The 24,621-nt window shown below is 38.1% G+C and overlaps 1 protein-coding gene across 1 annotated transcript in view; it reads right to left on the reverse strand.

Moving 5' to 3' along the window:
• col4a3 (collagen, type IV, alpha 3) overlaps nucleotides 1-24,621 on the reverse strand; it is a 69,053-nt gene that overhangs the window by 28,809 nt on the left and 15,623 nt on the right. Inside the window, exons 2-14 of the mRNA XM_072690912.1 lie at nucleotides 17,241-17,297; nucleotides 11,467-11,556; nucleotides 10,889-10,933; nucleotides 10,681-10,725; nucleotides 5,705-5,767; nucleotides 5,553-5,606; nucleotides 5,306-5,332; nucleotides 5,033-5,107; nucleotides 4,516-4,578; nucleotides 2,808-2,843; nucleotides 2,673-2,720; nucleotides 2,398-2,472; nucleotides 2,276-2,320 (exon numbers count right to left, since the gene is read on the reverse strand). Of these exons, the coding sequence (XP_072547013.1) occupies nucleotides 2,276-2,320; nucleotides 2,398-2,472; nucleotides 2,673-2,720; nucleotides 2,808-2,843; nucleotides 4,516-4,578; nucleotides 5,033-5,107; nucleotides 5,306-5,332; nucleotides 5,553-5,606; nucleotides 5,705-5,767; nucleotides 10,681-10,725; nucleotides 10,889-10,933; nucleotides 11,467-11,556; nucleotides 17,241-17,297 (723 nt within the window). The remainder of the gene's footprint in view (nucleotides 1-2,275; nucleotides 2,321-2,397; nucleotides 2,473-2,672; nucleotides 2,721-2,807; nucleotides 2,844-4,515; nucleotides 4,579-5,032; nucleotides 5,108-5,305; nucleotides 5,333-5,552; nucleotides 5,607-5,704; nucleotides 5,768-10,680; nucleotides 10,726-10,888; nucleotides 10,934-11,466; nucleotides 11,557-17,240; nucleotides 17,298-24,621) is intronic.

The raw sequence follows: 24,621 nt of genomic DNA on the forward strand, positions 1-24,621 counted from the left end.
ATGTTGACACTTATGTTCATGTTTTCCTTCACGTTCGTATTATCGTCATGTGTGTGTTCACGGTTTAATTAATACGTTCCACCTGTGGCTGGTATACTTAAGGAGGGCTAGCGCTAGCTGGCAGTCACCGAGAATTTAACCTTTTGGACTCTTTTGGAATCCCCTGCGAGTGTTCACCCTCTCTGTCCGACCTATCCACTCCTGACAATAATTAGCTACACGTTCGTTTATACATCTATTTGAATTTGTATAATGAAAGAAAATAGCCATTCTTACATTAAAATGTAGGACTTTATTGAATTCAAATCACTTTGTCTTGATTTTTCAGATTTCAAAGCACTGTTTGAATTGCTAAGCACTTTGTATGGTCTCTCTTAAAAGTATTGATCATTGAAGTGAATTATGTTTTAACGAATAATGCTGATCACATATTTTCCACAGAAGTAATATGGACAAAAGAACTATAAAAACTGTTGTTTATTTTGCTGTTTGGTCACATCTGTTGCATATAAAGAACACTGGAACTGAGAGAGCAGTTCAGAAAACACTATCGCATGACTTGTCTTAAGTCAGATTCATGTCGCGAAATTAAGCACTTGCTTGACTAACACTGATAACTTGACTGACTGTGTATTCATGACTTCAGACTTGACCTAGACTTGAGAGAGATACCTCAAAAGTACTTTTTTGTAAAGTTTTTGAAAATTATTTCTAAAAACTTTAGTTTGAAACATGAATGGCGACATCCACCACTTCATCCTGTCTCACAAAAACCCACAAAGATACGGGACTGTCTTTTTAGCTAACTTATGAGCTAGGTGAATATTAGCAAGAAAACTAATGTTAAGTTTGGTTTGGATTTGAATCAATTGTGTATTTATTGAGAAGGCAAAATGCTTCAATACTGACTGGGTTTGTGACATGCTGTTAATATTTTGAACAGAATTCCTGATTATATATACTGTACTGTCCAATATACTGTCTGCAGTGTTCACCTGCTGCAGGAACACACCACCATTCCTTTGAACTGAAGCAATGTGTGTTATATCATGGCAACTCAATGTGAGTAGTGTACATGACCCCCATATGTCTGTATGCACTCTGGGGATCTCCTCACAGACCTGGATATGGGCATCAGTGAGCTTCTGGACAGTCTACATCCCTACTTAGTGGCATCAGATGCACTGATTCATAACATACCAGAGGTTCTCAATTGGATTCAGGTGAAAGTGATTGCCAGTCAACGGCATTGATGCCTTCATCATCCAGGAACCGCCTACACACAAAGGCTCTAAAGATTTCAACCCAGTACCTAACAGTTGCCAAGGTACCATTGGCCATCATTGGCCAGGTTTGTGTGACCATCCAAGGATATGCCTTCACTGACCCACCACCGAACCGGTCATGCTGGATGCCATTGCAGGCAGCATAATGTTCACTACAACATCTCCAGACTCAGACAACGTCGGTTGCATGTGATCAGTGTGAACCTGCAATCTACAGGAAAACCAGTAAAAAACCTTTTTTACAGAAAAGCTCCACGCTGCAAGACCTACCAAACTTTAAGTTCCATAACCTCTATGCAGCCTTTGATACGGTCAAGGATCACAAGATCCTCATGTCCGTTTCTAGGTGAAGTAATATCCTCTCATAAGTTCTCTTACCACTGCTATGCTGATGACACTCAACTCTTCCTTTCTTTCAACTCATGCCTCACGTCTTGCTTATATCTCATCATGGATGGCACCCCATCACCTGAAACTTAACCCCAGGATGACTGAGCTGCTGTACATCCCAGGAACTACAGATCCTCACCATGATTTTACCATCTCTATTGAGAACTCGTCTTCAAATGCCAACACAGTACTTCAAACCTCATCTTGCAATTATTAAAGGCTTTTCTTGATTTGACATTCAGGCAAAGTGTAGTATGTTGAGCATCTAGGTATTAATAGTGATTTTTGTATGTGTCAGCATTTTAAATTATCTTTTGTATTCTTGTCTATACAAACTAGCTGAGGACAAGTCACTCTGCTAAAAGCCTTTCATGTGAATATAAATGTACTTAACAGATTAAGTACTTCTTAGGTGCTACTTTAAATCCATCAAAAATATATGATTATGATTCTTTTTTAATTTTTTTTCCCTTGACATTCAAAAGGCTCAAAAGAGTGTTTGAGAACTCCTTTAAAAGGAAATGGCAAGGCTAAGTCAAGTGAGAGGTTAAAACACTACTGAAACAGGCATTAGTTAAGTAAAATATATTTGTACTCACTGGCTGTCCACTGTAGCCTTTTTCTCCTGGATCCCCGGGTTCTCCCTGTAGTCAGTGAAACTGTAATTAGCAAATAGGTCGAGTTACATGGTTAATCTTGAATTAGCTCTCTGAGGTCTTACTTTGTGCTCCCTAGGTCCGGTTGAATATAGCTTGATGCCCTTCTGTCCAGGTATACCCGGTGGACCTCTCTGACCCTGCAAAAACAAAAAGCAGGAGGATGTAGCAAGCACCATTTCAGAAAGACCAGCAAACCTGGCTTTTAGTATAATTATACAAAAAACCTAGAGAAATCATTGAATAAATATACCATGTTGAGTTGCATGTATGAAGTTGTGTTGCAGGTAAAGGCGACATATGAAGTCAAATTAAATGCAATTAGAGGATTGACACTTACCTTTGGTCCTCGGGGGCCGGGTGTCCCTATGCTTCGGCCCTCCTGACCCTTCAAAAACACAATATCTCAGAGATGCATACACAAGTCACACATCTTACCTCTTATACCAACTTATAATCTGCATCCAAGACTAACCTTCTCCCCTGGTGACCCAGGTCTCCCTCTTACTCCCTGAGGAGTTCAAAAGAAATAGTTAGAATTTAAAATTGAAAATGGATAAGCTTAACCAAAATTACAAAATCACAATGACCCTTTTAGATATGTTTTTTTAGATGTATTTTTATTCATTTACAGTGGGGAAAAAGTATTTAGTCAGTCACCAATTGTGCAAGTTCTTCCATTTAAAAAGATGAGAGAGGCCTGTAATTGACATCATAGGTAGACCTCAACAAAAAAATTCTGAAAATCACATTGTCTGATTTTTAAAGAATTTATTTGCAAATAATGGTGGAAAATAAGTATTTGGTCAATAACAAAAGTTCATCTCAATACTTTGTTATATATCCTTTGTTGGCAATGAGGTCAAACGTTTTCTGTAAGTCTTCACAAGGTTGGCACACATCGTTGCTGGTATGTTGGCCCATTCCTCCATGCAGATCTCCCCCAGAGCAGTAATTATTTGGGGCTGTCGGCGGACAACACAGACTTTCAACTCCCTCCAAAGGTTTTCTATGGGGTTGAGATCTGGAGACTGGCTAGGCCACTCCAGGACCTTGAAATGCTTCTTACGAAGCCACTCCTTTGTTGCCCTGGCAGTGTGCTTGGGATCATTGTCATGCTGAAAGACCCAGCCACGTGTCATCTTCAATGCCCTTGCTGATGGAAGGAGGTTTACACTCAAAATCTCACAATACATGGCTCCATTCATTCTTTCATGTACACGGACCAGTCGTCCTAGTCCCTTTGCAGAGAAACAGCCCCAAAGCATGATGTTGCCACCCCCATGCTTCACAGTTGGTATGGTGTTCTTTGGATGCATTCACTCTCCTCCAAACACGAGTTGTGTTTGTACCAAACAGTTCTACTTTGGTTTCATCTGACCATAAGACATTTTCCCAATACTCTTCCGGAACATCCAAATGCTCTCTAGCGAACTTCAGACGCGCCCGGATATGTACTGGCTTAAGCAGGGGAACACGTCTGGCACTGCAAGATCTGAGAGTCCCTGGCGGCGTAGTGTGTTACTGACGGCAGCCTTTGTAACGTTGGTCCCAGCCTTCTGCAGGTCATTCACTAGGTCCCTCTGTGTGGTTCTGGGATTTTTGCTCCCCGTTCTTGTGATCATTTTGACCCCACGGGCTGAGATCTTGCGTGGAGCCCCTGATCGAGGGAGTTTAGCAGTGGTCTTGTTCCATTTTCTGATTATTGCTCCTACAGTAGATTTCTTCACAACAAGCTGCTTGCCTATTGCAGATTCAGTCTTTCCAGCCTGGTGCAGGTCTACAATTTTGTTTCTGGTGTCCTTCGACAGCTCTTTGGTGTTCACCATGGTGGAGTTTGGAGTGTGACTGTTTGAGGTTGTGGGCAGGTGTCTTTTATACTGTTAACGAGTTCAAACAAGTGCCATTAATACAGGTAATGAGTGGAGGACAGAGAAGCCTCTTAAAGAAGAAGTTACAGGTCTGTGACAGCCAGAAATCTTGCTTTGTTTGTAGGTGACCAAATACTTATCTTCCACCATTATTTGCAAAAAAATATTTAAAAATCAGACAATGTGAATTTTTCACTAAATACTTTTTTCCCCCCACTGTATTTATTTGTACTGACACTTTTTTTAGCAAAATAGAACACAGTTTTTTTTTCCAGTTATGCACATCATATTTTACATATAAAATAAACTTACTGGAGGTCCTTGTAAACCTTGTAGACCTTCTGCTCCTGGCTGACCTGGTAACCCAGGCTCTCCCTGCAACACAAATGAAAAACAGTTAAATCTATCACTTACCAAAACCAAAATAATCTCAAATCAGTGCAATCACATCAAACTGACTATAGCCATTAATGTTGTGTATTTAAAATTTACTGTTACACATGTTGTTAATTTAGTTTTTTAACAGGTGCTGGTGGTTTTGTTTTTGCTAACTAGACTTTGAGTAAAAATAAAAAAGTTTAATTAAAAAAATAAAAATAATAATAAATTATAATAAACTAATAAAAAAATTAAAAAATAAAAAACACCACAGCTGGTACATGTAATCCCGGCAACTATAGTACCAAGACAAGTGCTTGGTAAAGATGCCCCATATCAGAATAAAATCTTAATATCTAAAATGTGTGTATTGTTAACCCCTAATTCATACAGAAATTTAGACTAGTGTGGCTGAAATCTGATAACTGAACAGTTATACATATATTCTTACCTTTGCCCCATCTATACCTGGCGAACCTTTCTGCCCTCTCTGAGCATGGTCAATTTCAAAATAGAATGTATCTCCCTGAGAGAGCAAAAAACAAAGCTGTCAGATATAAAATAATATCCACTGCCACTTTCAATATATGAGCCAGCTTAGGGTATGTGTAGTAGTTATTAGATGTAAGTGTATTATTAATGCACTCTATGTAGTGTTTTTCATAACTGTTTCCACTTTATCAGTATTATTTTATGTTTGAAAACACGCTTGGTCAATGCATACCTTAACACCTTGTTCACCTGGCTTTCCCTAAAAACAAAACAAACACAAACAAACTATAAATAATTATCAATAACAAAGTACAATCCACAGCTCTGCACTTCATATACAGACTCTGAAGAAGGAAATGCAAAAAAATAAATGGTCAGGCAACCAAACATAGATTGTTCAGGTGGTTATTTGTTACTGACTTAAGTGTACTGATATTGTTGACAGTTGCTGTATGAGATGACTGGTTTAAGGGGCTTACTGGTTCGCCACAAAGTCCACAAGCTCCTGGTAGTCCCCGAGGTCCCTGATCTCCCTAGTAACAAAGATCCACACAGTATTAATTTAATGCCCATATCACTCCAACTATCACACTATTTAACATGTATTAGTATTAACTGCAGTTCTTGTTACCTTTGTGCCATTGCATCCTGGGACACCAGGATGCCCCCTTGGGCCCTCACGACCTTGCAATCCCTAACAAAAAAAAAACAAAACAAAAAAAAAACCCAGAAACAACAAGCTGGCACTATTAGTACATAAATAGCTTTTGGTGTTTTGCATTAATGAGACTGTGTGTCCTTTTTAGAAGCCTTCCCCCTCCATTACTTTGCCTTTCTTCATCTTCTCAGACTCTTGTCTATAGCTTGGATTCGTTTATACTGTTTTGGTGGTGGTCAATAACAACAACTTAGGGCTAGACCATTTTTGAAAAAAGAGGAAAAAAGAAATCACATTGTAGGATTTTTTAAGAATGTATTTGTAAATTATGGTGGAAAAAAGTATTTGGTCTATGACAAAAGTTCAACTCAATACTTTGTAACATAACCTTTGTTGGCAATGACAGAGGTCAAATGTTTCCTGCAAGTCTTCACCAGGTTTGCACACACTGTAGCTGGTATTTTGGCCCATTCCTTCATGCAGATCTCCTCTAGAGCAGAGATGCTTTGGGGCTGGGCAACACAGACCTACACAAATTTTCTATGGGGTTGAAATATGGTGACTGGCTAGGCCATTCCAGGACCTTGAAATGCTTTTTACAGAGCCATTCCTTCATTGCCTGGGTTTGGGATCATTGTCATACTGGAAGACCCATTTCTCATTTTTCATCTGTCTGACATGACAGACCAGATTAATGTTTGCAAATGCACACATTACAAAGACCTTTGGAGACATGTCCTGTGGTCTGGAGAAACTAAAACTGAACTGTTTGGCCATAATGACCATTGTTACATTTGGAGGAAAAAGGGAGAAGCTTGCAAGCCTGAGAACACCATCCCAACTGTGAAACATGGGGGATTGTCATGTTGTGGGGTTGTTTTGCTGCAGGAGGGACTGGTGCACTTCACAAAACAGATGGCTTAATGAGGAAAGAACATTATGTGGAAATACTGAAGCAACATCTCAAGACATCAGCCAGAAAGTTAAAGCTTGAGCGGAAATGGGTCTTCCAAATGGACAATGACTCAAAGCATACTGCCAAACTGGTTACAAAGTGGCTTAAGAATAACAAAGTCAATGTTTTTTGTGAGTGGCCATCACAAAGCCCTGATCTCAATCCTATTGAAAATTGATGGGCAAAGCTGAAAAGGCATGTGCGAGCAAGGCGGCCTACAAACACAGCTCAGTTACATCAGTTCTGGCAGGGAGAATGGGCCAAATCCTCAAGGCTAACTATTGTGAGAATCTTGTGGAAGGAAATCCAAAATGTTTGACCCAAGTGATACAGTTTAAGGGCAATGGTACCAAATACTAATAAAGTGTATTTAAACTTCTGATGTTTTAAACTTTTAAAATTCCCTTAATAATTATTCTGCCTTTTAGGAAATTTGAATTCATTTTGGTAATCCTAATTGACCTAAAAATGGGAAAAGTTCATTCTGATTTCATATATTTATTATGTGGGATAGGACATCATCTGAATTCATAAATCAGAACTAACAAAACGCACCAGTGTTTTGCAGATATTAGTTACGGCCGAGAGTTTATAGCCGACAGAATTATGCATCACTATCTACAAGCAAACTGTACTGCGGTGCTGATGTTGCACCAAAAAACATGTTGAACAGTATTGTTTTCATAAGCAAAGATGACAGTAGGTCGCCTGGTCAATGGCGTAATGTGTCTGGTGCCTTTCCTAGGCAAAGGCTTGTTTTTGCGAACAAAATCATCCCTGTTGGCACAATGAATAAAAACAGACAAGGGATGCTGCTGCCCCCTTGGAGGTGGAGTATGTATAATCTACCAGAATACACTTGATGATATTCAAAAACTCCTTCACTTCTATTGATTAACATATCCAATCCATGCAAAATGCATTCACACTTATTAATATTTATAGGCCTCCAGGGTTCCACCTGTATTTGTAAAAGAATTTAGTGATTTTGCTGCAGACTTGGCAGTGTGCAGCAACAAAGTTATAATAGTAGGAGACGTTAATATTCATTTTGAAAAAGCCAGTGGTCCATTACCAAAGGCATTTGCATCGATCTTAGATTCTGTCGTCTGTAATCATACTCTAGATTTAGCCCTGACCCTGAGTGTTAGCATTGATAATCTAAATATTCTACCTCAAAGCTCAGTAATATCAGACCATTATCTAATCTCCTTTGAGCTACATCTTAGGCAAAATGTTAATTTGTCCCCCCGCCACTGTCTAAAGCACACAATAATCCCAATGACCACTGTACAGTTTACTAAAAATCTTCCAGACCTAAGCTTAAACTCTGTCAGACCAAATGGAGCTAGAAAGATTAACAAACGGTCTAGAAAATACCCTTCAATTTACTTTAAAGTGCACAGTTAAATGTAATGTAATGTAAGATACAGTGATCTTAAAACCTTAAAACAAACAGTGCGGAAACTAGAGCATAAATGGTGGACAACCAAACTAGGTGTTCCACTCTGCCTGGAAGGACAGCCTTAGTCAATATAGAAAGGCTCTCATTAAAGCTTGCTCAGCGTATTTGGCCTTGCTCATCAAGAATAACAAAAACAATCCCAGAGTACTCTTTAGTGAGATTTCAAAACTTACTAAAAGCCAGGCAGATACTCAACTCCATATTCCAACTTCTTTAACCAGTAATGTTTCACAGACTATTTTAATAATAAAAAAGAAAATATCAGACAACAAATCCAACCCTTCTTTTTTAAATCAAACATGACCGTCACCTGGTTGAGCTGTTTTAGAACATAACTTAGTTGTAGAACAAAGGCTGGAAGCCTTCTACCCACTTCCTCAGCCAGAACTAGAAAAAAAATTTCCTCAGCAAATTGCACAAACTGTACACTCAACCCAATTCCCTGAAAAATACTAAAAGAAATTATAATCAGACATCTTTTAACAACAGTAAACCCATCCCTTAGCTTAGGGCATGTACCCAAAACTTTGAAATTAGCTGTCATAAAACCTTTATTTAAGAAACCGAATACTTATCCTAGTGTATTGTCTAATTACTGACCCATCTTGAACTTAACACTTATATCCAAGATATTCGAAAAGGCTGTGGCCTAACAACTCTGCTTATACCTGAGTAAAAATTACATGTATGAATCCCATCTGGATTCAGACCCAACCATAGCACTGAGACAGCCCTAGTGAACATGATCTCCTTCTAGCCTCTGATCAAGGCTACATATCTTTATTAGCCCTACTCGACCTCAGTGCAGCCTTTGATACAATGGATCATACTATTCAATTAGAAATACCCTATTATGGTTCAAAAGTGAGATATGGAGTTTCGCAAGGCTCTATTTTAGGACCGCTATTATTTACATGTTACCACTGGGCTCAGTTATAAGCCGACATGATGTTCATTTTCATTGTTATGCAGATGACACACAGCTCTATATATCAGCCAAACCTGAAGATAAATCTAGATTAAAGAAAATGGAGGACTGTGTAAAGGATATAAAACTGTCACATAACTTCCCTCTTCCTAACAGTACCAAAACCAAGGTTGTCCTTTTAGGTCCAAAAGACACTAGTAATAAATATGTTATAAATAAATAAAGTTAGACTTGGGTGATTTTTCCAATATTCCTGGTCCAGCAGCTAAACATCTTAGCGTCATATTCAGATCGATCATTTGAGCAACATATAACTACAATTAGTAGGACAGCCTTTCTACATTATGGAAACATTGCCAAACTAAGAAACAAGTTGCAGAAAAGCTAGTACATGCTTTTATTACCTCAAGACTAGATTACTGTAATACACTTCTGTCAGATTGTTCCAGCAGGAACCTCAATAAACTTCAACTAGTTCAAAATGATGCAGCCAGGGTCCTTACCAAAACTAGAAAACTTGACCATATCAGTCCAGTTCTATCAGCACTTCATTGCCTCCCAGTTAAATTCCGTATTGAATACAAAATTCTTCTATTAACATATAAAGCCCTACATGGCCTCGCTCCTGAGTACCTGCGGGATGAACAAAACATCAAGATTGCTTAGATCTCAGGGTGCTGGCATGCTAGTAGTTCCCAAAATTAACAAAACTTCAGCAGGGGGAAGAGCCTTTTCTTATAAAGCCCACCAACTCGAATAACCTCATACACAGTCTTAATCTTTAAATCTAAGCTGAAAAATCATCTGTTTAGTTTAGCTTTTGGTTTTAACGTTTCCCCTTAGATATAGGTCCAGGGGTTCACGGACACAGGAAATTGTAGTGTACTGAGATGCTGGAGCTGTCGTCTCCCTGCTTGCACACCATCACTCAGGTTTGTGGAAGCAGAAGTACACTAGCATTTCAGGGTACTCCAGTGTCTGTGTTACCTTCTGTCTCTCCCCCTTTAATTAGGCTATTATAGTTAGACCTGATAGTCTGACACTGCTCAACATTCTCTTCTCTTCATAAAGTAATTCAGAATGAACTCTGTTAACCTTCTTAGAGTAAATAGTCACCCATTTATCCAGTCGACCTGCTCCCCCCCCCCCCCCCGCCGCCAAGTTATACTACACTATGATTATTATATTATGATTATGAAAATGTTGCACACCTGAGCAGTACGACAGTATAGGTGGCTTGGTGACTTTTATCAATAATTTATATTGATATTGATAAGTATTGGTAGTCCTGACCAGAGGAGGATGCGTCCCCCTTGTGAGTCTTGGTTCCTTCCAAGGTTCCTTCCTCTAGCGCTGAGGGAGTTTTTCCTTGCCACTGTCGCTGTTGGCTTGCTCACTGGAACTCCGATTTTCTTTTTATGTTATTGATTGTTGTTCTGTCTTTTACTAATTACTGATTGTGTAAAGCTGCTTTGTGACAACAGTTGTAAAAAGCTCTATACAAATAAATGTAATACATTTAAATCCATTTTCCATGACATCAGGTACACACAGGTAAATAAAATGTGTTAATGCAAAATTTGTCTCAGTCATATACATACAGGTATTCCTGGAGGGCCAGAAGTTCCAGGCTGTCCATTATGTCCCTAATAATGACAACCAAAAGGTAAAAGCAAAATATTAACATACATGCATCCATATTAAAGACAGGCAATACACATACACAAATGATATACACACACAGAAATAAAGGAAGCATGTAAACACACCCAAAAGAGAGAGGGAAAAATTATTACAGAAGGTAATTACCCGTGATCCTTTTTGTCCTCCAGGCCCAGGGGGTCCTCGTTCACCCTGTCATATGAAAGATAATTCTACTAATAAAAAACATAGCCAGAGACTTAACATAGGATATTTTACTTCATTAAATAATTTCTGTGAAAGAAAATCTACTTTCTGCACAGAACATGTGTTTGGTAATGTGGAATATCACACTATTAAACAATCAAAACATTATCAGCACAGCTTTAAAATGTTGACACGTGACAAACTCACACGTGAAACAGGGTTTTGGAGAGCAGCCTGTACACAAAGCTGTTCTGTGCGAGTATCTAGACAGAATGTGGTAACTATGTAAGGAAAATAACTCATTCCTCCTATTAATGTTCAAAATATTAGTTGTTGAGTTCTCCTGCTTTACTCAAGATACAGGACAATGATCCAAAACATACTTGCATACCCACCATGGACTACTATATAAGACATGTTAGATTAGCTACAGAGGCTGTGGTTATGACTATATGTTATGTGTTTATGAAGTATTATTTGAATAGATTTCCATACAGAAACAGACCATTTAAATATTTCCTATTTTTAGCTTTACATACATTGGGGCCCATGGGTCCAGGTTCGCCTTCATTTCCTGGATGTCCCATTTCACCTGGTAATCCATTATAACCTGCGTAACCTGGGTCACCCTGAGAGAGAGAGAGAAAGATAGGTTACATCTCAGAAGATGCATTTCCCATACATAAGGTAGTAATCATAAATGTAACAGATGGGTGCCTGCGCACACGCACACACCTCCTATTTAGTATTTGAAATTTGCAATTTACTTTAGAACCAGAGATACTAAGCTAATGTTGTTACACACACTGGCCTCAGAGGGTCACCTCTCATCTCTCTAAATGTTCACCCAGAAAACTCAACCCATTTAAAACACATTTAGAACTTTTCTTCCCTCAGTGCAAACAAATCAATGTGGTTTAGAACACAGTATAACTATTCTTTATAAAAAAAAAATAAAAAACTACAACTGTACTGAAAGTAGTTTGGCAACCTGCACTTCTGCATCTGCCATGTCTTCAAATTCTGTCAAGGAAACCGACCCCAAAGGTTACACTGACTACCATTTAACTTTTATAAGGTTTGAAGAAACTTCCTGCATTTAAACAGTTATTTCGGAGATATGAAGTTGTGGGTACCTATAATGTACACCTATTGGAGAGGAAGAAGGGGGAAATAAATACATAAATAAACAAATAAATAAAAATCACAAAAACAGAAAAACACAATTTTATACTCAAAGCTACCAATTCTAAAGTATTTAAAATCTGAAACTGAAAATTCTCAGTAAACAATTCAGTACCTTTTAAGATATAACATTAGGGCTGAAATGATTATTCTAGTAATTCGAATAATTTGATTACAAAAAATGTTCGAGTTAATTCTTTGCTTCAAAGCTTTGTTCAATCAATGTCACCAACGTCCACCTATTTTAAATGTCTCTGCTATCGTTTCACTCTCGCCTTGTAGAGGCTGCTGCGCAGCTCTGGCCTCATTGTTTTACACGGACTGTTATAACTGACACACATTTCAAAGGTGTCACGGTTTCTTTTCACTGTAAAAACGGACCTGGACTACTATAATAGTACTTAGTCAATGCAAACCGAAAGCCTCCTCACATGAACTGCACTTCTCCAAGTGGACTCGGAGCGTCTACAGCATATGTTTACGACTGCTAACTCCTTACACTAGCGCATGTTAGAGCGTACAGTATTTATAATTATTTATAGCCTGTGTTATGAGTCAATAGTGACTAGGCATGATAAGTAGCAAGACCACCAAGATCTCACTCATGTCATTTATCCCTCTTTATCTTGCACACACACAAAGATAGGTAACATCTCAAAACACATAAGGTAGTAATAATGCAACAGCTGGGCAAATTCATTTCTAACTACATTAAAGACTATGTTTATTATCATATAGATTTACTCCTGTAGAGGCTTGTGGTCTATTGCAGGGGGTACACCCCTTTTTCCTTTTAAATTAAGATAAAACTAAGGACAAATATGTTTGTGAAGTTGTTTTTTTTATGTACATCATACGTTTCACAGAAAGGTTGATTAAATGGGCTTAATTCTGGAGCCAGTAAGACAGTGATGAGTTTGAATGAAAACCTTTTTGAAGGTTTTTGAATAACAGCCAGCTGCTTGCTCATTTTAAGAGACCTTTCATGTTGCATAACACATTGATATATCCGATTACTCCACTGATCGATGAATAACAAAAAAGACAATACCCAATTCCAAAAATATTCAATAGTTGCAGCCCTAAACAACATATCAATCAAAAGCATCGAAAGTTCCAACAACTGCCAAAAAATGTGCCAAAACAAACAAAAGATAGGTTAAAAAGCCTCCAGATGTAGAGGTCCATGTTCATTATCTAAATGGATCCTTGTATAAAGTATGAAAAAAATAATCCATACTAAATTCCATACAAATGCTTTCTAAAGATCTAAATCTTTCAAAAGATCAATCAATCCACATCAGATCAGAGGTTTAAAGTTTTTTGTGGGATTTCTTACTGCCACAGTAAATCCAGTTGTGTTTTTTTTTTATTTATATTTGGCCCATTGTAATTTCAATTAGACTGGGTTAGATCTAATTAGATCTATAAACAATTAGATTGTGAACTCTGATTTGACTCTGTCCATACATGTCTTTAGAAGGGGGCTGGGGGTCCACATGCCTGAAGTGGACTCAAGTGCACTACCTTTTCTATAAACACATTTGTAAGGGGACAAATATCTTTTGTGAATATGAATGTTCCATTTGCTGGTATGCCAAACATATGCACAAGGTACGTAGGTGCATACAGAGGAACATCCAGACTCATACAGAGCTACAGGTGTGTGACCATTGTTGATAAGTGCACTGTATCTTGGAAAGTTGTCTTTGGAAACCTGGGTGGCCCACAGTAAAATGTGAACTTGGCACTAGACAGAAGGCCACCCACTTGCACAGACACACACTACATTACCGCTTATTTTAAATCCATTCCTTGCTAATTAAACCTTATTAGCAATTTTAAATTGTAGACTGTAACCTTTGCATTCACCGCTAGGGGGCAGAAGGCTACCACTCTTTATATGTTAGTAAGAGTAGTCAGAGCACACAGACTTTCTTATTTCTTAGCAGTTCTGTTGTTCACACAGACACTAGAGGGCGATGGTTATGCTGGTCACTGGGCAAAGTCAGCAGATGTTTAAGAATAAGTCAAAACATAAGACAAAGCTACATAATGTTTGTGACAAAGGCATATTTATCTTACAAATGTTCCAAACAGTTGATTTTGGTAAGCCTAGGTTTGCCCAATGTCTCTTACCATTGTAATTTTCACTTCTCATTCTTTTAATAGTGTCCTTGTCTTTCCCTGGCCCAGAACCAAGACTAGATGAATAGATGAAAGCTCCCTCAAAAACACCTGTGAAGCCATGTGTCCCTAACATTATAGTGCCTTAAAAGATGGTGATCTAGATCTAACTCTAGCCTAGAGAAGAGAAATGTCCAAATTGATCTCAGGTCACAAAAACATAGAAAATACAGTATGCTTAGAAATTGTGGTACTAGGTCATTATCAATAAATATTACAATATTGGAGAAATTTCAAAAGGAAGAAAAAAAACCACACCAGTTAAATCAGTAGACAAATATTTCAGTGTATTATATTGATATATTCAGCTGGTAATTAACTGGTATTCTATACTAGCATAGCTAAACAATAATAAAAAATGAAATTGTAATAGAAAAGTCAAATTGTGAAACATTGTGAAATTTCATCCACAGCGGAGAGGAAATTGGTTGCTCAGGAGCAACCCTACAACCCCAAAGGCACAGGCCTGCCATGAACTAGAAGCTGCTGGAACACCAGTGTGACTGTACAAGTACTCACCATTTACATCACCATGAACCCAGAGGCTGCGGTCTAAGAAAGAAGCCCCTACTCCAAAATAAACACCTTCAAACTCTACTAAAATTTGCAGCTGACCATCAGCACAAAGAAAAACACTTCTGGAGCAAAGTTTTATGAGATTAGGCTGTCTGGTCACAGGAACTGTGTACTAACTGTCTGGTCTCTAGAAGACATATGTAACCAAATAACCATTTCAGGAGTCGTACAACGTGTGCTAAATATAGCTTGATCGTTGTGCATATGTACGATTTACTGACGCAAACCAGACAAGTAGAAATCGATTTGAACAAAGAATGCTATAAAGAAACCAGCAACATTTTTATGACCTAATTCTAGAAAAGACTTGTCAGACATTTAAAACTCGAAACATGTCTCCAGTTTTTAAAGCAGTACTGCATTAAAACAGTGGTTTGAAGCAGAGACATTAGAAATGAGGACTTTGTAATCTTGTTTAAAATAACGGCAACCATGTGATCATTAGACACTGAAACGGGTTAGTTCCCCTGTCCTGAGCTAAATATTTGATATTTTATATGGTATGTGTACATAAATAAAATAGAAAAATATACAAATGTGTGTATTCTGTTGTCTTTCTTTTTTAAAAGTTAACAAAACATGTACATTGTATTTCATTTGAATGCCAGGTGTTGTTTCCAACTGTCCCTATTCAAGGGTGTTTGACAGAAGGCCGCATGAAATTACCTTGAACAAAACAATCCTATTTCTGTTGTTTATTTCCGTGTTTCAGTTTACATGAATATTCAATAATGTTATAGAAGTGAGTTTTTTTGCATTGCACATTCAATTAAAATAAGAAAAACATGTCGACATCACTGGATGTTGCTCTGCTTTCAGTTTGGATAAAGCTTATCGGCAAACAAGTGAACCAGGAAATGGTAGTGTAGTATTTGCACAACAGGTGGCGTGGTTGAACTGTGTTTCAAAAGCTTCAAAAATATTGAACTACTTTGGCTTCAAATGTGTTACTGCTTTGAGAGACTCGTTCTGCCCATCCTCAACTAACTCTAAACTACACGTAAGCTGAATGTAACAACCATGACCTAAACTTAGCCGAGCCCTTGCCTTACCCTAACCCTAAACATAACAATAGTAGATTGTGAAATTCTTTCTGCAAAAGTTTCTGCATTAATACCTTTTTTAATGCACCATAACAGAGAAAAGCAGCACGCTGTGGCGCCACTGTTTCACAATTCTTCTGTGGGTACAAGATAAGTTAGATTATGTGTATTTGGCATAACAGCTCCACCAGTGGATGGAAGCTCCTTGTCAAATTGTAAAATTCAGTGCATCACAAAAGTGAGTACAGCCAGTTTCAGGGTGTTGGCAATCTTCTTGTAGCCTTGGCGCAACAATTCATCTTTTAAGATCCTCAGAGAGCTCTTTGCCATGAGGTGCCATGTTGGAACTTTCAGTGAGAGAGAGTTTTGAGAGAGTGTGAGAGCTGTACTAAAACTGAACACACCTGCTCCATATGCACACCTGAGACCTAGAAACATTAAAGAGTCATTTTGGAGGGAAAATGACAAGCTGTGCTCAATTTAGACATTTAGGGGTGTAGTCTCTTAGGGGTGTACTCACTTTCGTTGCCGGTGGTTTAGACATTAATGGCTGTATATAGAGTTATTTTGAGGGAAGAATAAATTTACACGGTTATATAAGCTGCACACAGCTACTACTTTTCATTGTGTCAAAGTCTCATTTTGTTAGTGTTTACCAATGAAAAGATATACTTAAATATCTGCAGAAATGTGAGGGGTGTACTCACTTTCGTAATACACTGTCTGTATGAATATCTTGTTGCAAGCATGGTGGTGGTAACATTATACTTATGTTCATTTCAGCTTTAATTCAAGGGGTTTAACAACATATTACACTAACTGTTCAGGAATTTCAGATATTATTCACACAGTCCCTAGTGTTTCACAGGTCGAAGTGGCTGAATTGTCATTTGTTCATGAGAACTTTTAAAATAAGGTCTCAAAAAGTGAAAGAGCCCATAATTTGGCTTAAAAAACCCATATCAGAGAAACTGCAGAAACTTTGTGAGTGGCCAATTCAAAAATCTGGTAAAATCTTTTGAAGAAAGACTGCACTGGTAAGCTCAGCAACACCACAAAGACTGGAGGACCACAGAGGAAATCCAATATTAAAGGTAATCCTAAAAGTCACAACTCTTCATTTGTCCAATTACATTTGAGCTTGTGAGAATGAAGGGACTATGTAAAAAAAATAATCAGATCATTTTGGACCATTTGAGCTTAAAAATAAAAAAGATGAATAGTAAATATTTTGTGTGACAATATGAAAGGTGTGTTGACACACCACATGATACTGTATGGAAGTTGCATTATTCTAATAGGGAGTTTGATATGTTACATACCCTTTCGCCTTTAATTCCTTCACAGTGACATCTGGACCTCCCGCTACATAAACATTCCTGAAAGGAACAAAAAATAAAAAATAAAAATTATTATGAGCAAAATTACCATTTTAATCGAACACTTTTTTTTCTTTGTAAATTTTATTTAAAAGTGTTTAGAAAGACTTTTTTCACACAGACAATGACCTCTTAAACAAAGAAAACAAAGCCTTGGATTTCATTATAGGTTTCCAACCTCTATTTATCCTACCCGCACTTGAGCCAGCTCTTCCCAGCAGACACAACACCATTATCCACAACCCCCACACATTTCATGTGCATATTGTCAAATGGAAAATGTGTTTGGTCACGATTACATACATGTTCATAATGGATGGCATTTTGTCTAATTATGTATGTATTATGTATATTTGCCAAACTGTTTTTCACAGTAACAGTTATGTTGATGTGAAAAACAGTTTGACAAACATACATAATTGTTATTAAATGTTTTTTTTTCTTTACAATAAAGTGTTGTTAGTGTTATAGTGGTCACAAATTCCACAGCTCCGATCAGGTCTTGTATTTTGAGTCACAGATGAATTCTTTTTTCAAATCAGCAAAAAATCTAAAAATAAAATGGAGATAAATGTGAGGCACTAGAGGTCTGTAATATATATCGTCTACGATAATATCTTTAAATGTATCTATTGTTGTTTTAACAACATGCAAGAAAACATTATCGAGTATGTTACTCACTTTGCGGAAACCACTCAAAAAAGTTCACATTCACTGAACCCCTTAACCTGACAGGATAGATTACTGCGCATGTGCACAGAGTGCATGCAGTGTGCTAGCATAGCCTACAAGTTCACTGCAACACAAGCTAGTATTCTGCCCAGGAATGACTGGAGTTAAAAATGAGTGAACAAACTGCGCTAGGAGACAAAACACAAGCACCAACACCCTGCCAGTCTGCGCTGTTAGATTTAGTTGCTAGACCTGGCTCGTCCTCACTAGCTTGAAGACGGTTTTGCTTCGAAGTTTCTCCAAAGAATGCCTTTTGCAAGCAATCGGTTGCAACTGAAGACAACTCGACAACGAACTTAACCTCCATGCTGAATATGAAGATTATTAAAAACTTCAGGAGTTCGCTGCCCACTACAAGCCAAAACCAGCCAAGGACCTGTTGGACCGTAATCTGTGACTGCTGACTTCTGTGACCTCAGTGGGTAGTTTCTGAGATTTCTACTTGTGTGCAGTCACATATTCTGACAGAGACAGCCATTATCAGATTATGTGAGTGCACTGTTTCTGCTAGAAGTGTGGAGGGTGTGCCGCTGCCAGAAAGTGTGACCCCTGTATACTTCTGTAAGAAACAGGGCAGTTACATAATTTACAGTTTGAAATAGATGAAATCGATCTTACATTTCTTAATGATAAAACGTAAAACCCTTGACAAATGACCAATAACATGAAATATAAATAATATAATATAAATATAGTACATTCATATTAAATTACAATTTAATGTAAAAAATAAAATACATAAAATAAAGATAAAGTTTGTAATGTCAGTAACACTTGCACTGTTTTTGTATTTATTTTACCTGAATGTTTTAGTCTTAAGTAAATAAATAAGTAGAACAAGCTAGTGCAATGCAAGACTTTTACAAACACGTTTTGAAGGATGAAAAGTAGTGTCTATTATTATCAACAGAATTCTAGAAAATATCGAGATATCATTTTTTGTTAATATCGCACACCCCTATGAGGCACTAGTTTCAACTTTCAGTCTGAAAGCAGGTTGTCACAGTGCTTTGAACTGTAGTGAACGGATACAGTGCTTTGAACTGTCACATGAACGGATAAAACCTTTACGGTCTGTAAACATGCTGTGCAACCGCTACATCGCAAGCGAACCCTGCCAAAATAGTAGTCACTAATAGTTTGTATTAGTGACTACTATTTTGGCAGGGTTTGCTTGCGATGTAGCGGTTGCACGGCATGTTTACAGACCGTAAAGGTTTTATCCGTTCATGTGACAGACAGCTGCTTACAGAGTCAAGATTGTCATTTCCTATTTCCACCCAGGATTTCCCCATCACTCAGTGCTACCAGCTAGTGCACGCCTCCTCCAAGAAGCTAGCTGCCCACGTCCTTTTTTGATAAATAAATAAATAAATCACTGGATGTAATATATTTTTTCCCCTCTCTCTCTCCCTCTCGTTCTCTTTCTCTCCGTCTCTCCCTGCCTTCATGTGCTGGTATTGCATGCACTGGGAAACCCAAACAACTGATTTGAACAGAACAGAAAGTCTATCAATGTGCATCAGGCTCAGATAGCTCATACAGATGTTTTCATTCATCAGGACTGCATACACACGCATACACAGACAAAGGTGAATTCTGTTACATAGGGAAACACAGGGTGAAACGTCACCACTGCTCCACTGATCTCTGATAATCTGCAGCTCTGTTGTGTCTGACCTAGTTCAAGGCTAACTGAGATAACACACTCGCAGCTTATACCAAGTCAGCCATGTGCCCTCTCTTTCCCAGGACTAGACATTTCTACAGAAGCTGAAAGCTAAAACAAGACCCCAATCAATTGATGTTTATGGAAAATGAATGTATGTATGTATGTAATTTTCTGCAGAACCATAAAGTGGGTGTGGCTTAAACTAGAAATTAGTGAAAGCATGCACATGGAAAGTAATTGGACAGTCAAACACTAGTCTAAATTCTGGAATGAGCATACCTATTGTCTTATAGATGCTGAAAAGACTTTTCATTTCAGATACTGAAAGGCTCTATTTTAAGTATATTTAGGTTTTTGATAGTATGAAAGTAATTTTGACGGTACCAGAAAAGAATAGCATTTCAATAACTAGCTAACTGCATCTTATTATTATTATTATTATTATTATTATTACTACTACTTTTTGCTTCTCTCTTTTTTATGGACTTCAACTATCACCTTTTAGACATATAGCATAAAACAGAAAATTCAACATGAGTAACTCTCTCCTGAAATGTTAAGGCAATAAAATACACTTCAGGTGCAAGGTGTATAATAGTTTGGGAAATCTGCAGGCCTTAAGCACAGACTAACATCAGTGTTCATGAATCCACCGTCATGCAAACAGTGAACAAGAATCATTTGCATGGCATGATACCAGTGAAAAAGCTACTACTCTTCAGAGTCTGCTGCCCATTCAAAGTTCCCTGAAGACCCCATGTATGAGCCAGAACACTACTGGAGGAATATTATTAAGAATTAATAGAAACTCACAGAGCTTCAGCATGATTGGCAATAAAGTGTGACTGTCTAAACAGTCTCCTACAACCGAATCGGTCACATTTACGTTTTTTTTTTTTTTTTTTTCAGAAAATGTGCGCGCCAAATTCCTTTGTTGGTTCATTTCTACTTAAAAACAAGTAATTTTGTACTTTAAGTAAGTAAAAAGAAATAAACATGGAACATGCCTACTTCAACTCAAGTCATATTTTACAAATTCTATCTGTTCTTTCACTTAAACACAGACGATTTGTGCTTTGTTCACCCCTGCAACTGAGACCAGACATTCATTTGTTTGTGAACACAGTTTACAGTTCAAAAACATTCACTCACACTCAACATGAACACACATGCATACTACCACATGCCTTGGAGCAAAGAATGCAAACAATTAAAGATCTCTGTTTTTATCACGGCAGCAAAAGCCAGGAATGTTCGAAATTGGTATTCAAATTAATTCCATTTGTGCAAGACATTGCCTTGAGTATGTGTATGCCTTCACTTGTGCTTTTGATAAGCATGCTTATGCTTGTTTAACCTTTCTGTGAGCATGGACTTTAATGTGTGTGGGTACGTGTATGTCTGTGTGTTTGTGTGCGCTCACTATCAGTTATAACGTAAGCCTGCACAACTGCAGTGAATGAGAAGAAAACTAAGAAGAGGAAGAAGACGAAGAAGAAGCAGAGACTGTAAACAAAAAAGGAAATCTTACCCCTCTTGGCTTTTGCAATTAATGTAAGACTATGTGCTGGTGAAAACTTGTTTAAATGTAGCCCATATATATGTAGCCTACGATAACAGCCAGGGTCAGTTAGTTTGGATGCCCTCAGGCTATGATTACTTCATTATTTATGCATATGATAAAACATCTTTATATTCACCTTATTTTGCCATGTCCAACAAAAAGATCAGTTTTGTGGGGTAACATACCACATCGAAAGAAAAGGACCTAAGTCTGTGGTTGAAGATGCTACATTCTCTAGCTGAGAGTATTATACTACTGATTGCATGTTTATCATCACTGTGGTCATAATCGAGATCAATGGATCCACTGTTGCACCGTTCTACACAAAATAAAACAAAAATGGCCACCCCTATTGTTTATTGGAAAATAAGATGGACAGATCTGAATGTCATTAGCAGACGTTGGTAAGTTACCCACTGCAAGAAAACACAGAAATGTTCACTGATGAATGCTTGGGAGCAGTTTGCAATAGGCAGGAGGTTAAAGCTTGAGATGCACCGATCTGATACTAGGGGTATTGCTCCCGATACTAACAAAACTGGCTGGATCGGGTATCGGACATTAGTCCGGCACAATTATTATATTTATATTTTAGAAATAATAACAACAAAATAGAAATTGGGCTCATTTATATCTATCTTTACCTGTTATAGTTTGTTTTACAGTTAGTAAAGTTATGTCTGTCAATCCTGATGCCTAAAGTCTCTCTCTCATGGTACTGGATTAGTATCTGGCATTGGCTGATACACAAAGTTTATGTATTGGTATCTGTACTGGAACAGAAAAGGATGTATTGGTGCATCCCTAGTTAAAGCTTGTGCTCATCCCATCTACAAAATGTCCATCAGAAGATTCACATCTGATCCTTTTGTTTCCTCCTTGTGCTCCCATTTACGGCCATAAAGTAGTAGCCCCACAAACTGACGTAACCTGCATCAGTAAAAAGGGTGATTTCAGAAGTAAACAGAACAGACCAAATGTCCAAGAAGTAGAAATGTTTTATATTGAAAAGCTAAACATTTTAATATTTGCTATCGCACATTTCATCTGTGTTTAAACAGCCACATTATATCTAGATGAGAACATGTAAGACGACCACCAGAGCCGCCCAGGCAGTTAGGCCACTTGAGATTCAGCCATACAGAATACTGTAAATGACATTGTAAATTTCATTTAAGGTTTTCAAAAACAAACAAACCCAAAGTAAACATATGATATAATATAAAGACAAACAAATTACTATAGAAATTCACACTTTACTTAAAAGTGTAGCTAGTAACTTTACTGTTGCATTAATAAGCAGACTAATTTATGGTTGCACGATGTATTACACTACAATACAATACATTTATGTGGTTCTATACAACCCAACTTTTTTTTTTATATCAAAAACAAAACTAATGTTAAACTGCTCTGCCTCAGGAGAGAGAGGCAGGTTAGCATTAGCTTAGTTAGCAGGATAACAGTCTGCTTACTACAGATCAAATTCAAGTCTGGCTGACAAACAGTATAAAGGTTTAGACGAGAGAAAAAGACTCAAATAGAGCGACTGTTGTTAAAAGGACAAAAAGCTGAGAGTAAAGAGCTTTTCTCTCCATGTTTTTGGATATTTAGCACTCGCTAAGCTAGCCTTTGCTAAGCTAGCTCAGCTACAGCTCCACCGAGAATCAGCCAGCTGTTGAGTAACTGCTGAACTACCGACACAGACGAAGACCATAAAGTCTCACTGTTTGAGAGCGAAGTTGAGCGACTGGTGTTGGGAATAACAGAAAGGAGAATTGGGAGACTGGCTCTGCCTTGTTTGCAGTCAGCCAGGCCTATTTAGCTCTTATATTTAGCTTAGATGCAGTTGATGAAGTTAGCCAGCGCGCTAATCTCCACAGCACAGTCCGTGCTCCAGCTAACTGAGACTCACACACGTTCAGAGAGAAAGCAGCACACCTGAGAGCGCAGAGTTCAGGGGATTGTTTAGGGGTGTTTCAGCTGTTTTCAGGCACATTTGATGTCCAGACTGGCTTGGCCCCCCTTTCCAACGAACTCAGTGCGTTAACTCACAACTGCGGTGGGCTTGGTTTGTTTTCCCACCTGTTGTCAGAGCGTACTATCACCAAACAGTGCGCTCCCACAGCGCCCCCACCCTGTGGCTCTTTTAAATGCACATGGGGAAAGCTTGTTTGGCCGTGACCTGTCAGACCCGTCATAATTTTAATATACTGTCCTCATTTTTGGATATCGTCAACACTGCTTTTAACACTGAGCTACTCAAATCGGAAAAGGGAACAAATATCATTTTTATATATAAATAGAAATAGAAATATAATTGAAAGAAATTTCTGCGGTAAAGTGCAGGACTGCAGCTTCAAAACACTTCATAATTTCAGTTTGTTTTTTTCTCCTGGGTGGACACGTGCATGTCTACATAAAAAATAAATGCTCTAATTTGCTGATCCATGAAAAAGTATGTTCCAGCCCCACAGATTCCATGTCTTGCGGTCTGTGAAGTGTTTATTTGACTGGCATACCAGTGTGATTCGGTAATCTGGAGATGGGAAATAACACTTCAGGACAATGATCATCAAAGGCTCTGATTCCAATTCAACACACACACCAGAGTGATAATGCTGCTGTTGGAACAGGCCTACATACACACACACACACACATACACAGACACACACACACACACACACACGAACACACACACAAACACACACATCCATCTTCTATGTTATTTACATATACACACACACACACACACACACACACAAGTTAACTTTATGCGTAATGCTTAAGTTTTACACAACTTCTGAAAGTTGTACTGGGTCACAATTTTGTGATGAATTGACCAATAGAAAAGCTCCAGAATGACTTGGAATAAAGTTAAGAAAGTCTTCTTATATATATATATATATATATATATGTGTGTGTGTGTGTGTGTGTGTGTGTATCACACACACAGTGTATGATGTTCATGATGTATGCTCCTATAAGATCTGGCAATTATTGAACACAGTATTTAAGCTAAAGTGCCCGTCGATCAATGAGAGGGCTTTAGAAAAGCATGAAGCATGGCAGAGCTTCAAAGGCCCCCTGCAGCAGACTACTGCAGATTCCACAACAGCAGAGCATCACTGATGTGTGCATGAACAAAATGCACTGCCAGTATGCAGGTGAATTCAGGTTCAGTCAGGTTTGGACAGATAACCACAGTTTGCAATACACACACACACACATACACGTCCACAGTAATTGAATTCCATGTCATCAGCACGCCCTAGCATTACGGGTATCTACATTATAGAGGCAGAAAAACAGAAAAACACACCCTGCACACATGCGCACACGTAGGCACTCTTGC

This window comes from Salminus brasiliensis, chromosome 11, assembly GCF_030463535.1.
Source record: "Salminus brasiliensis chromosome 11, fSalBra1.hap2, whole genome shotgun sequence".
Taxonomy (NCBI): Eukaryota; Metazoa; Chordata; class Actinopteri; order Characiformes; family Bryconidae; genus Salminus; species Salminus brasiliensis.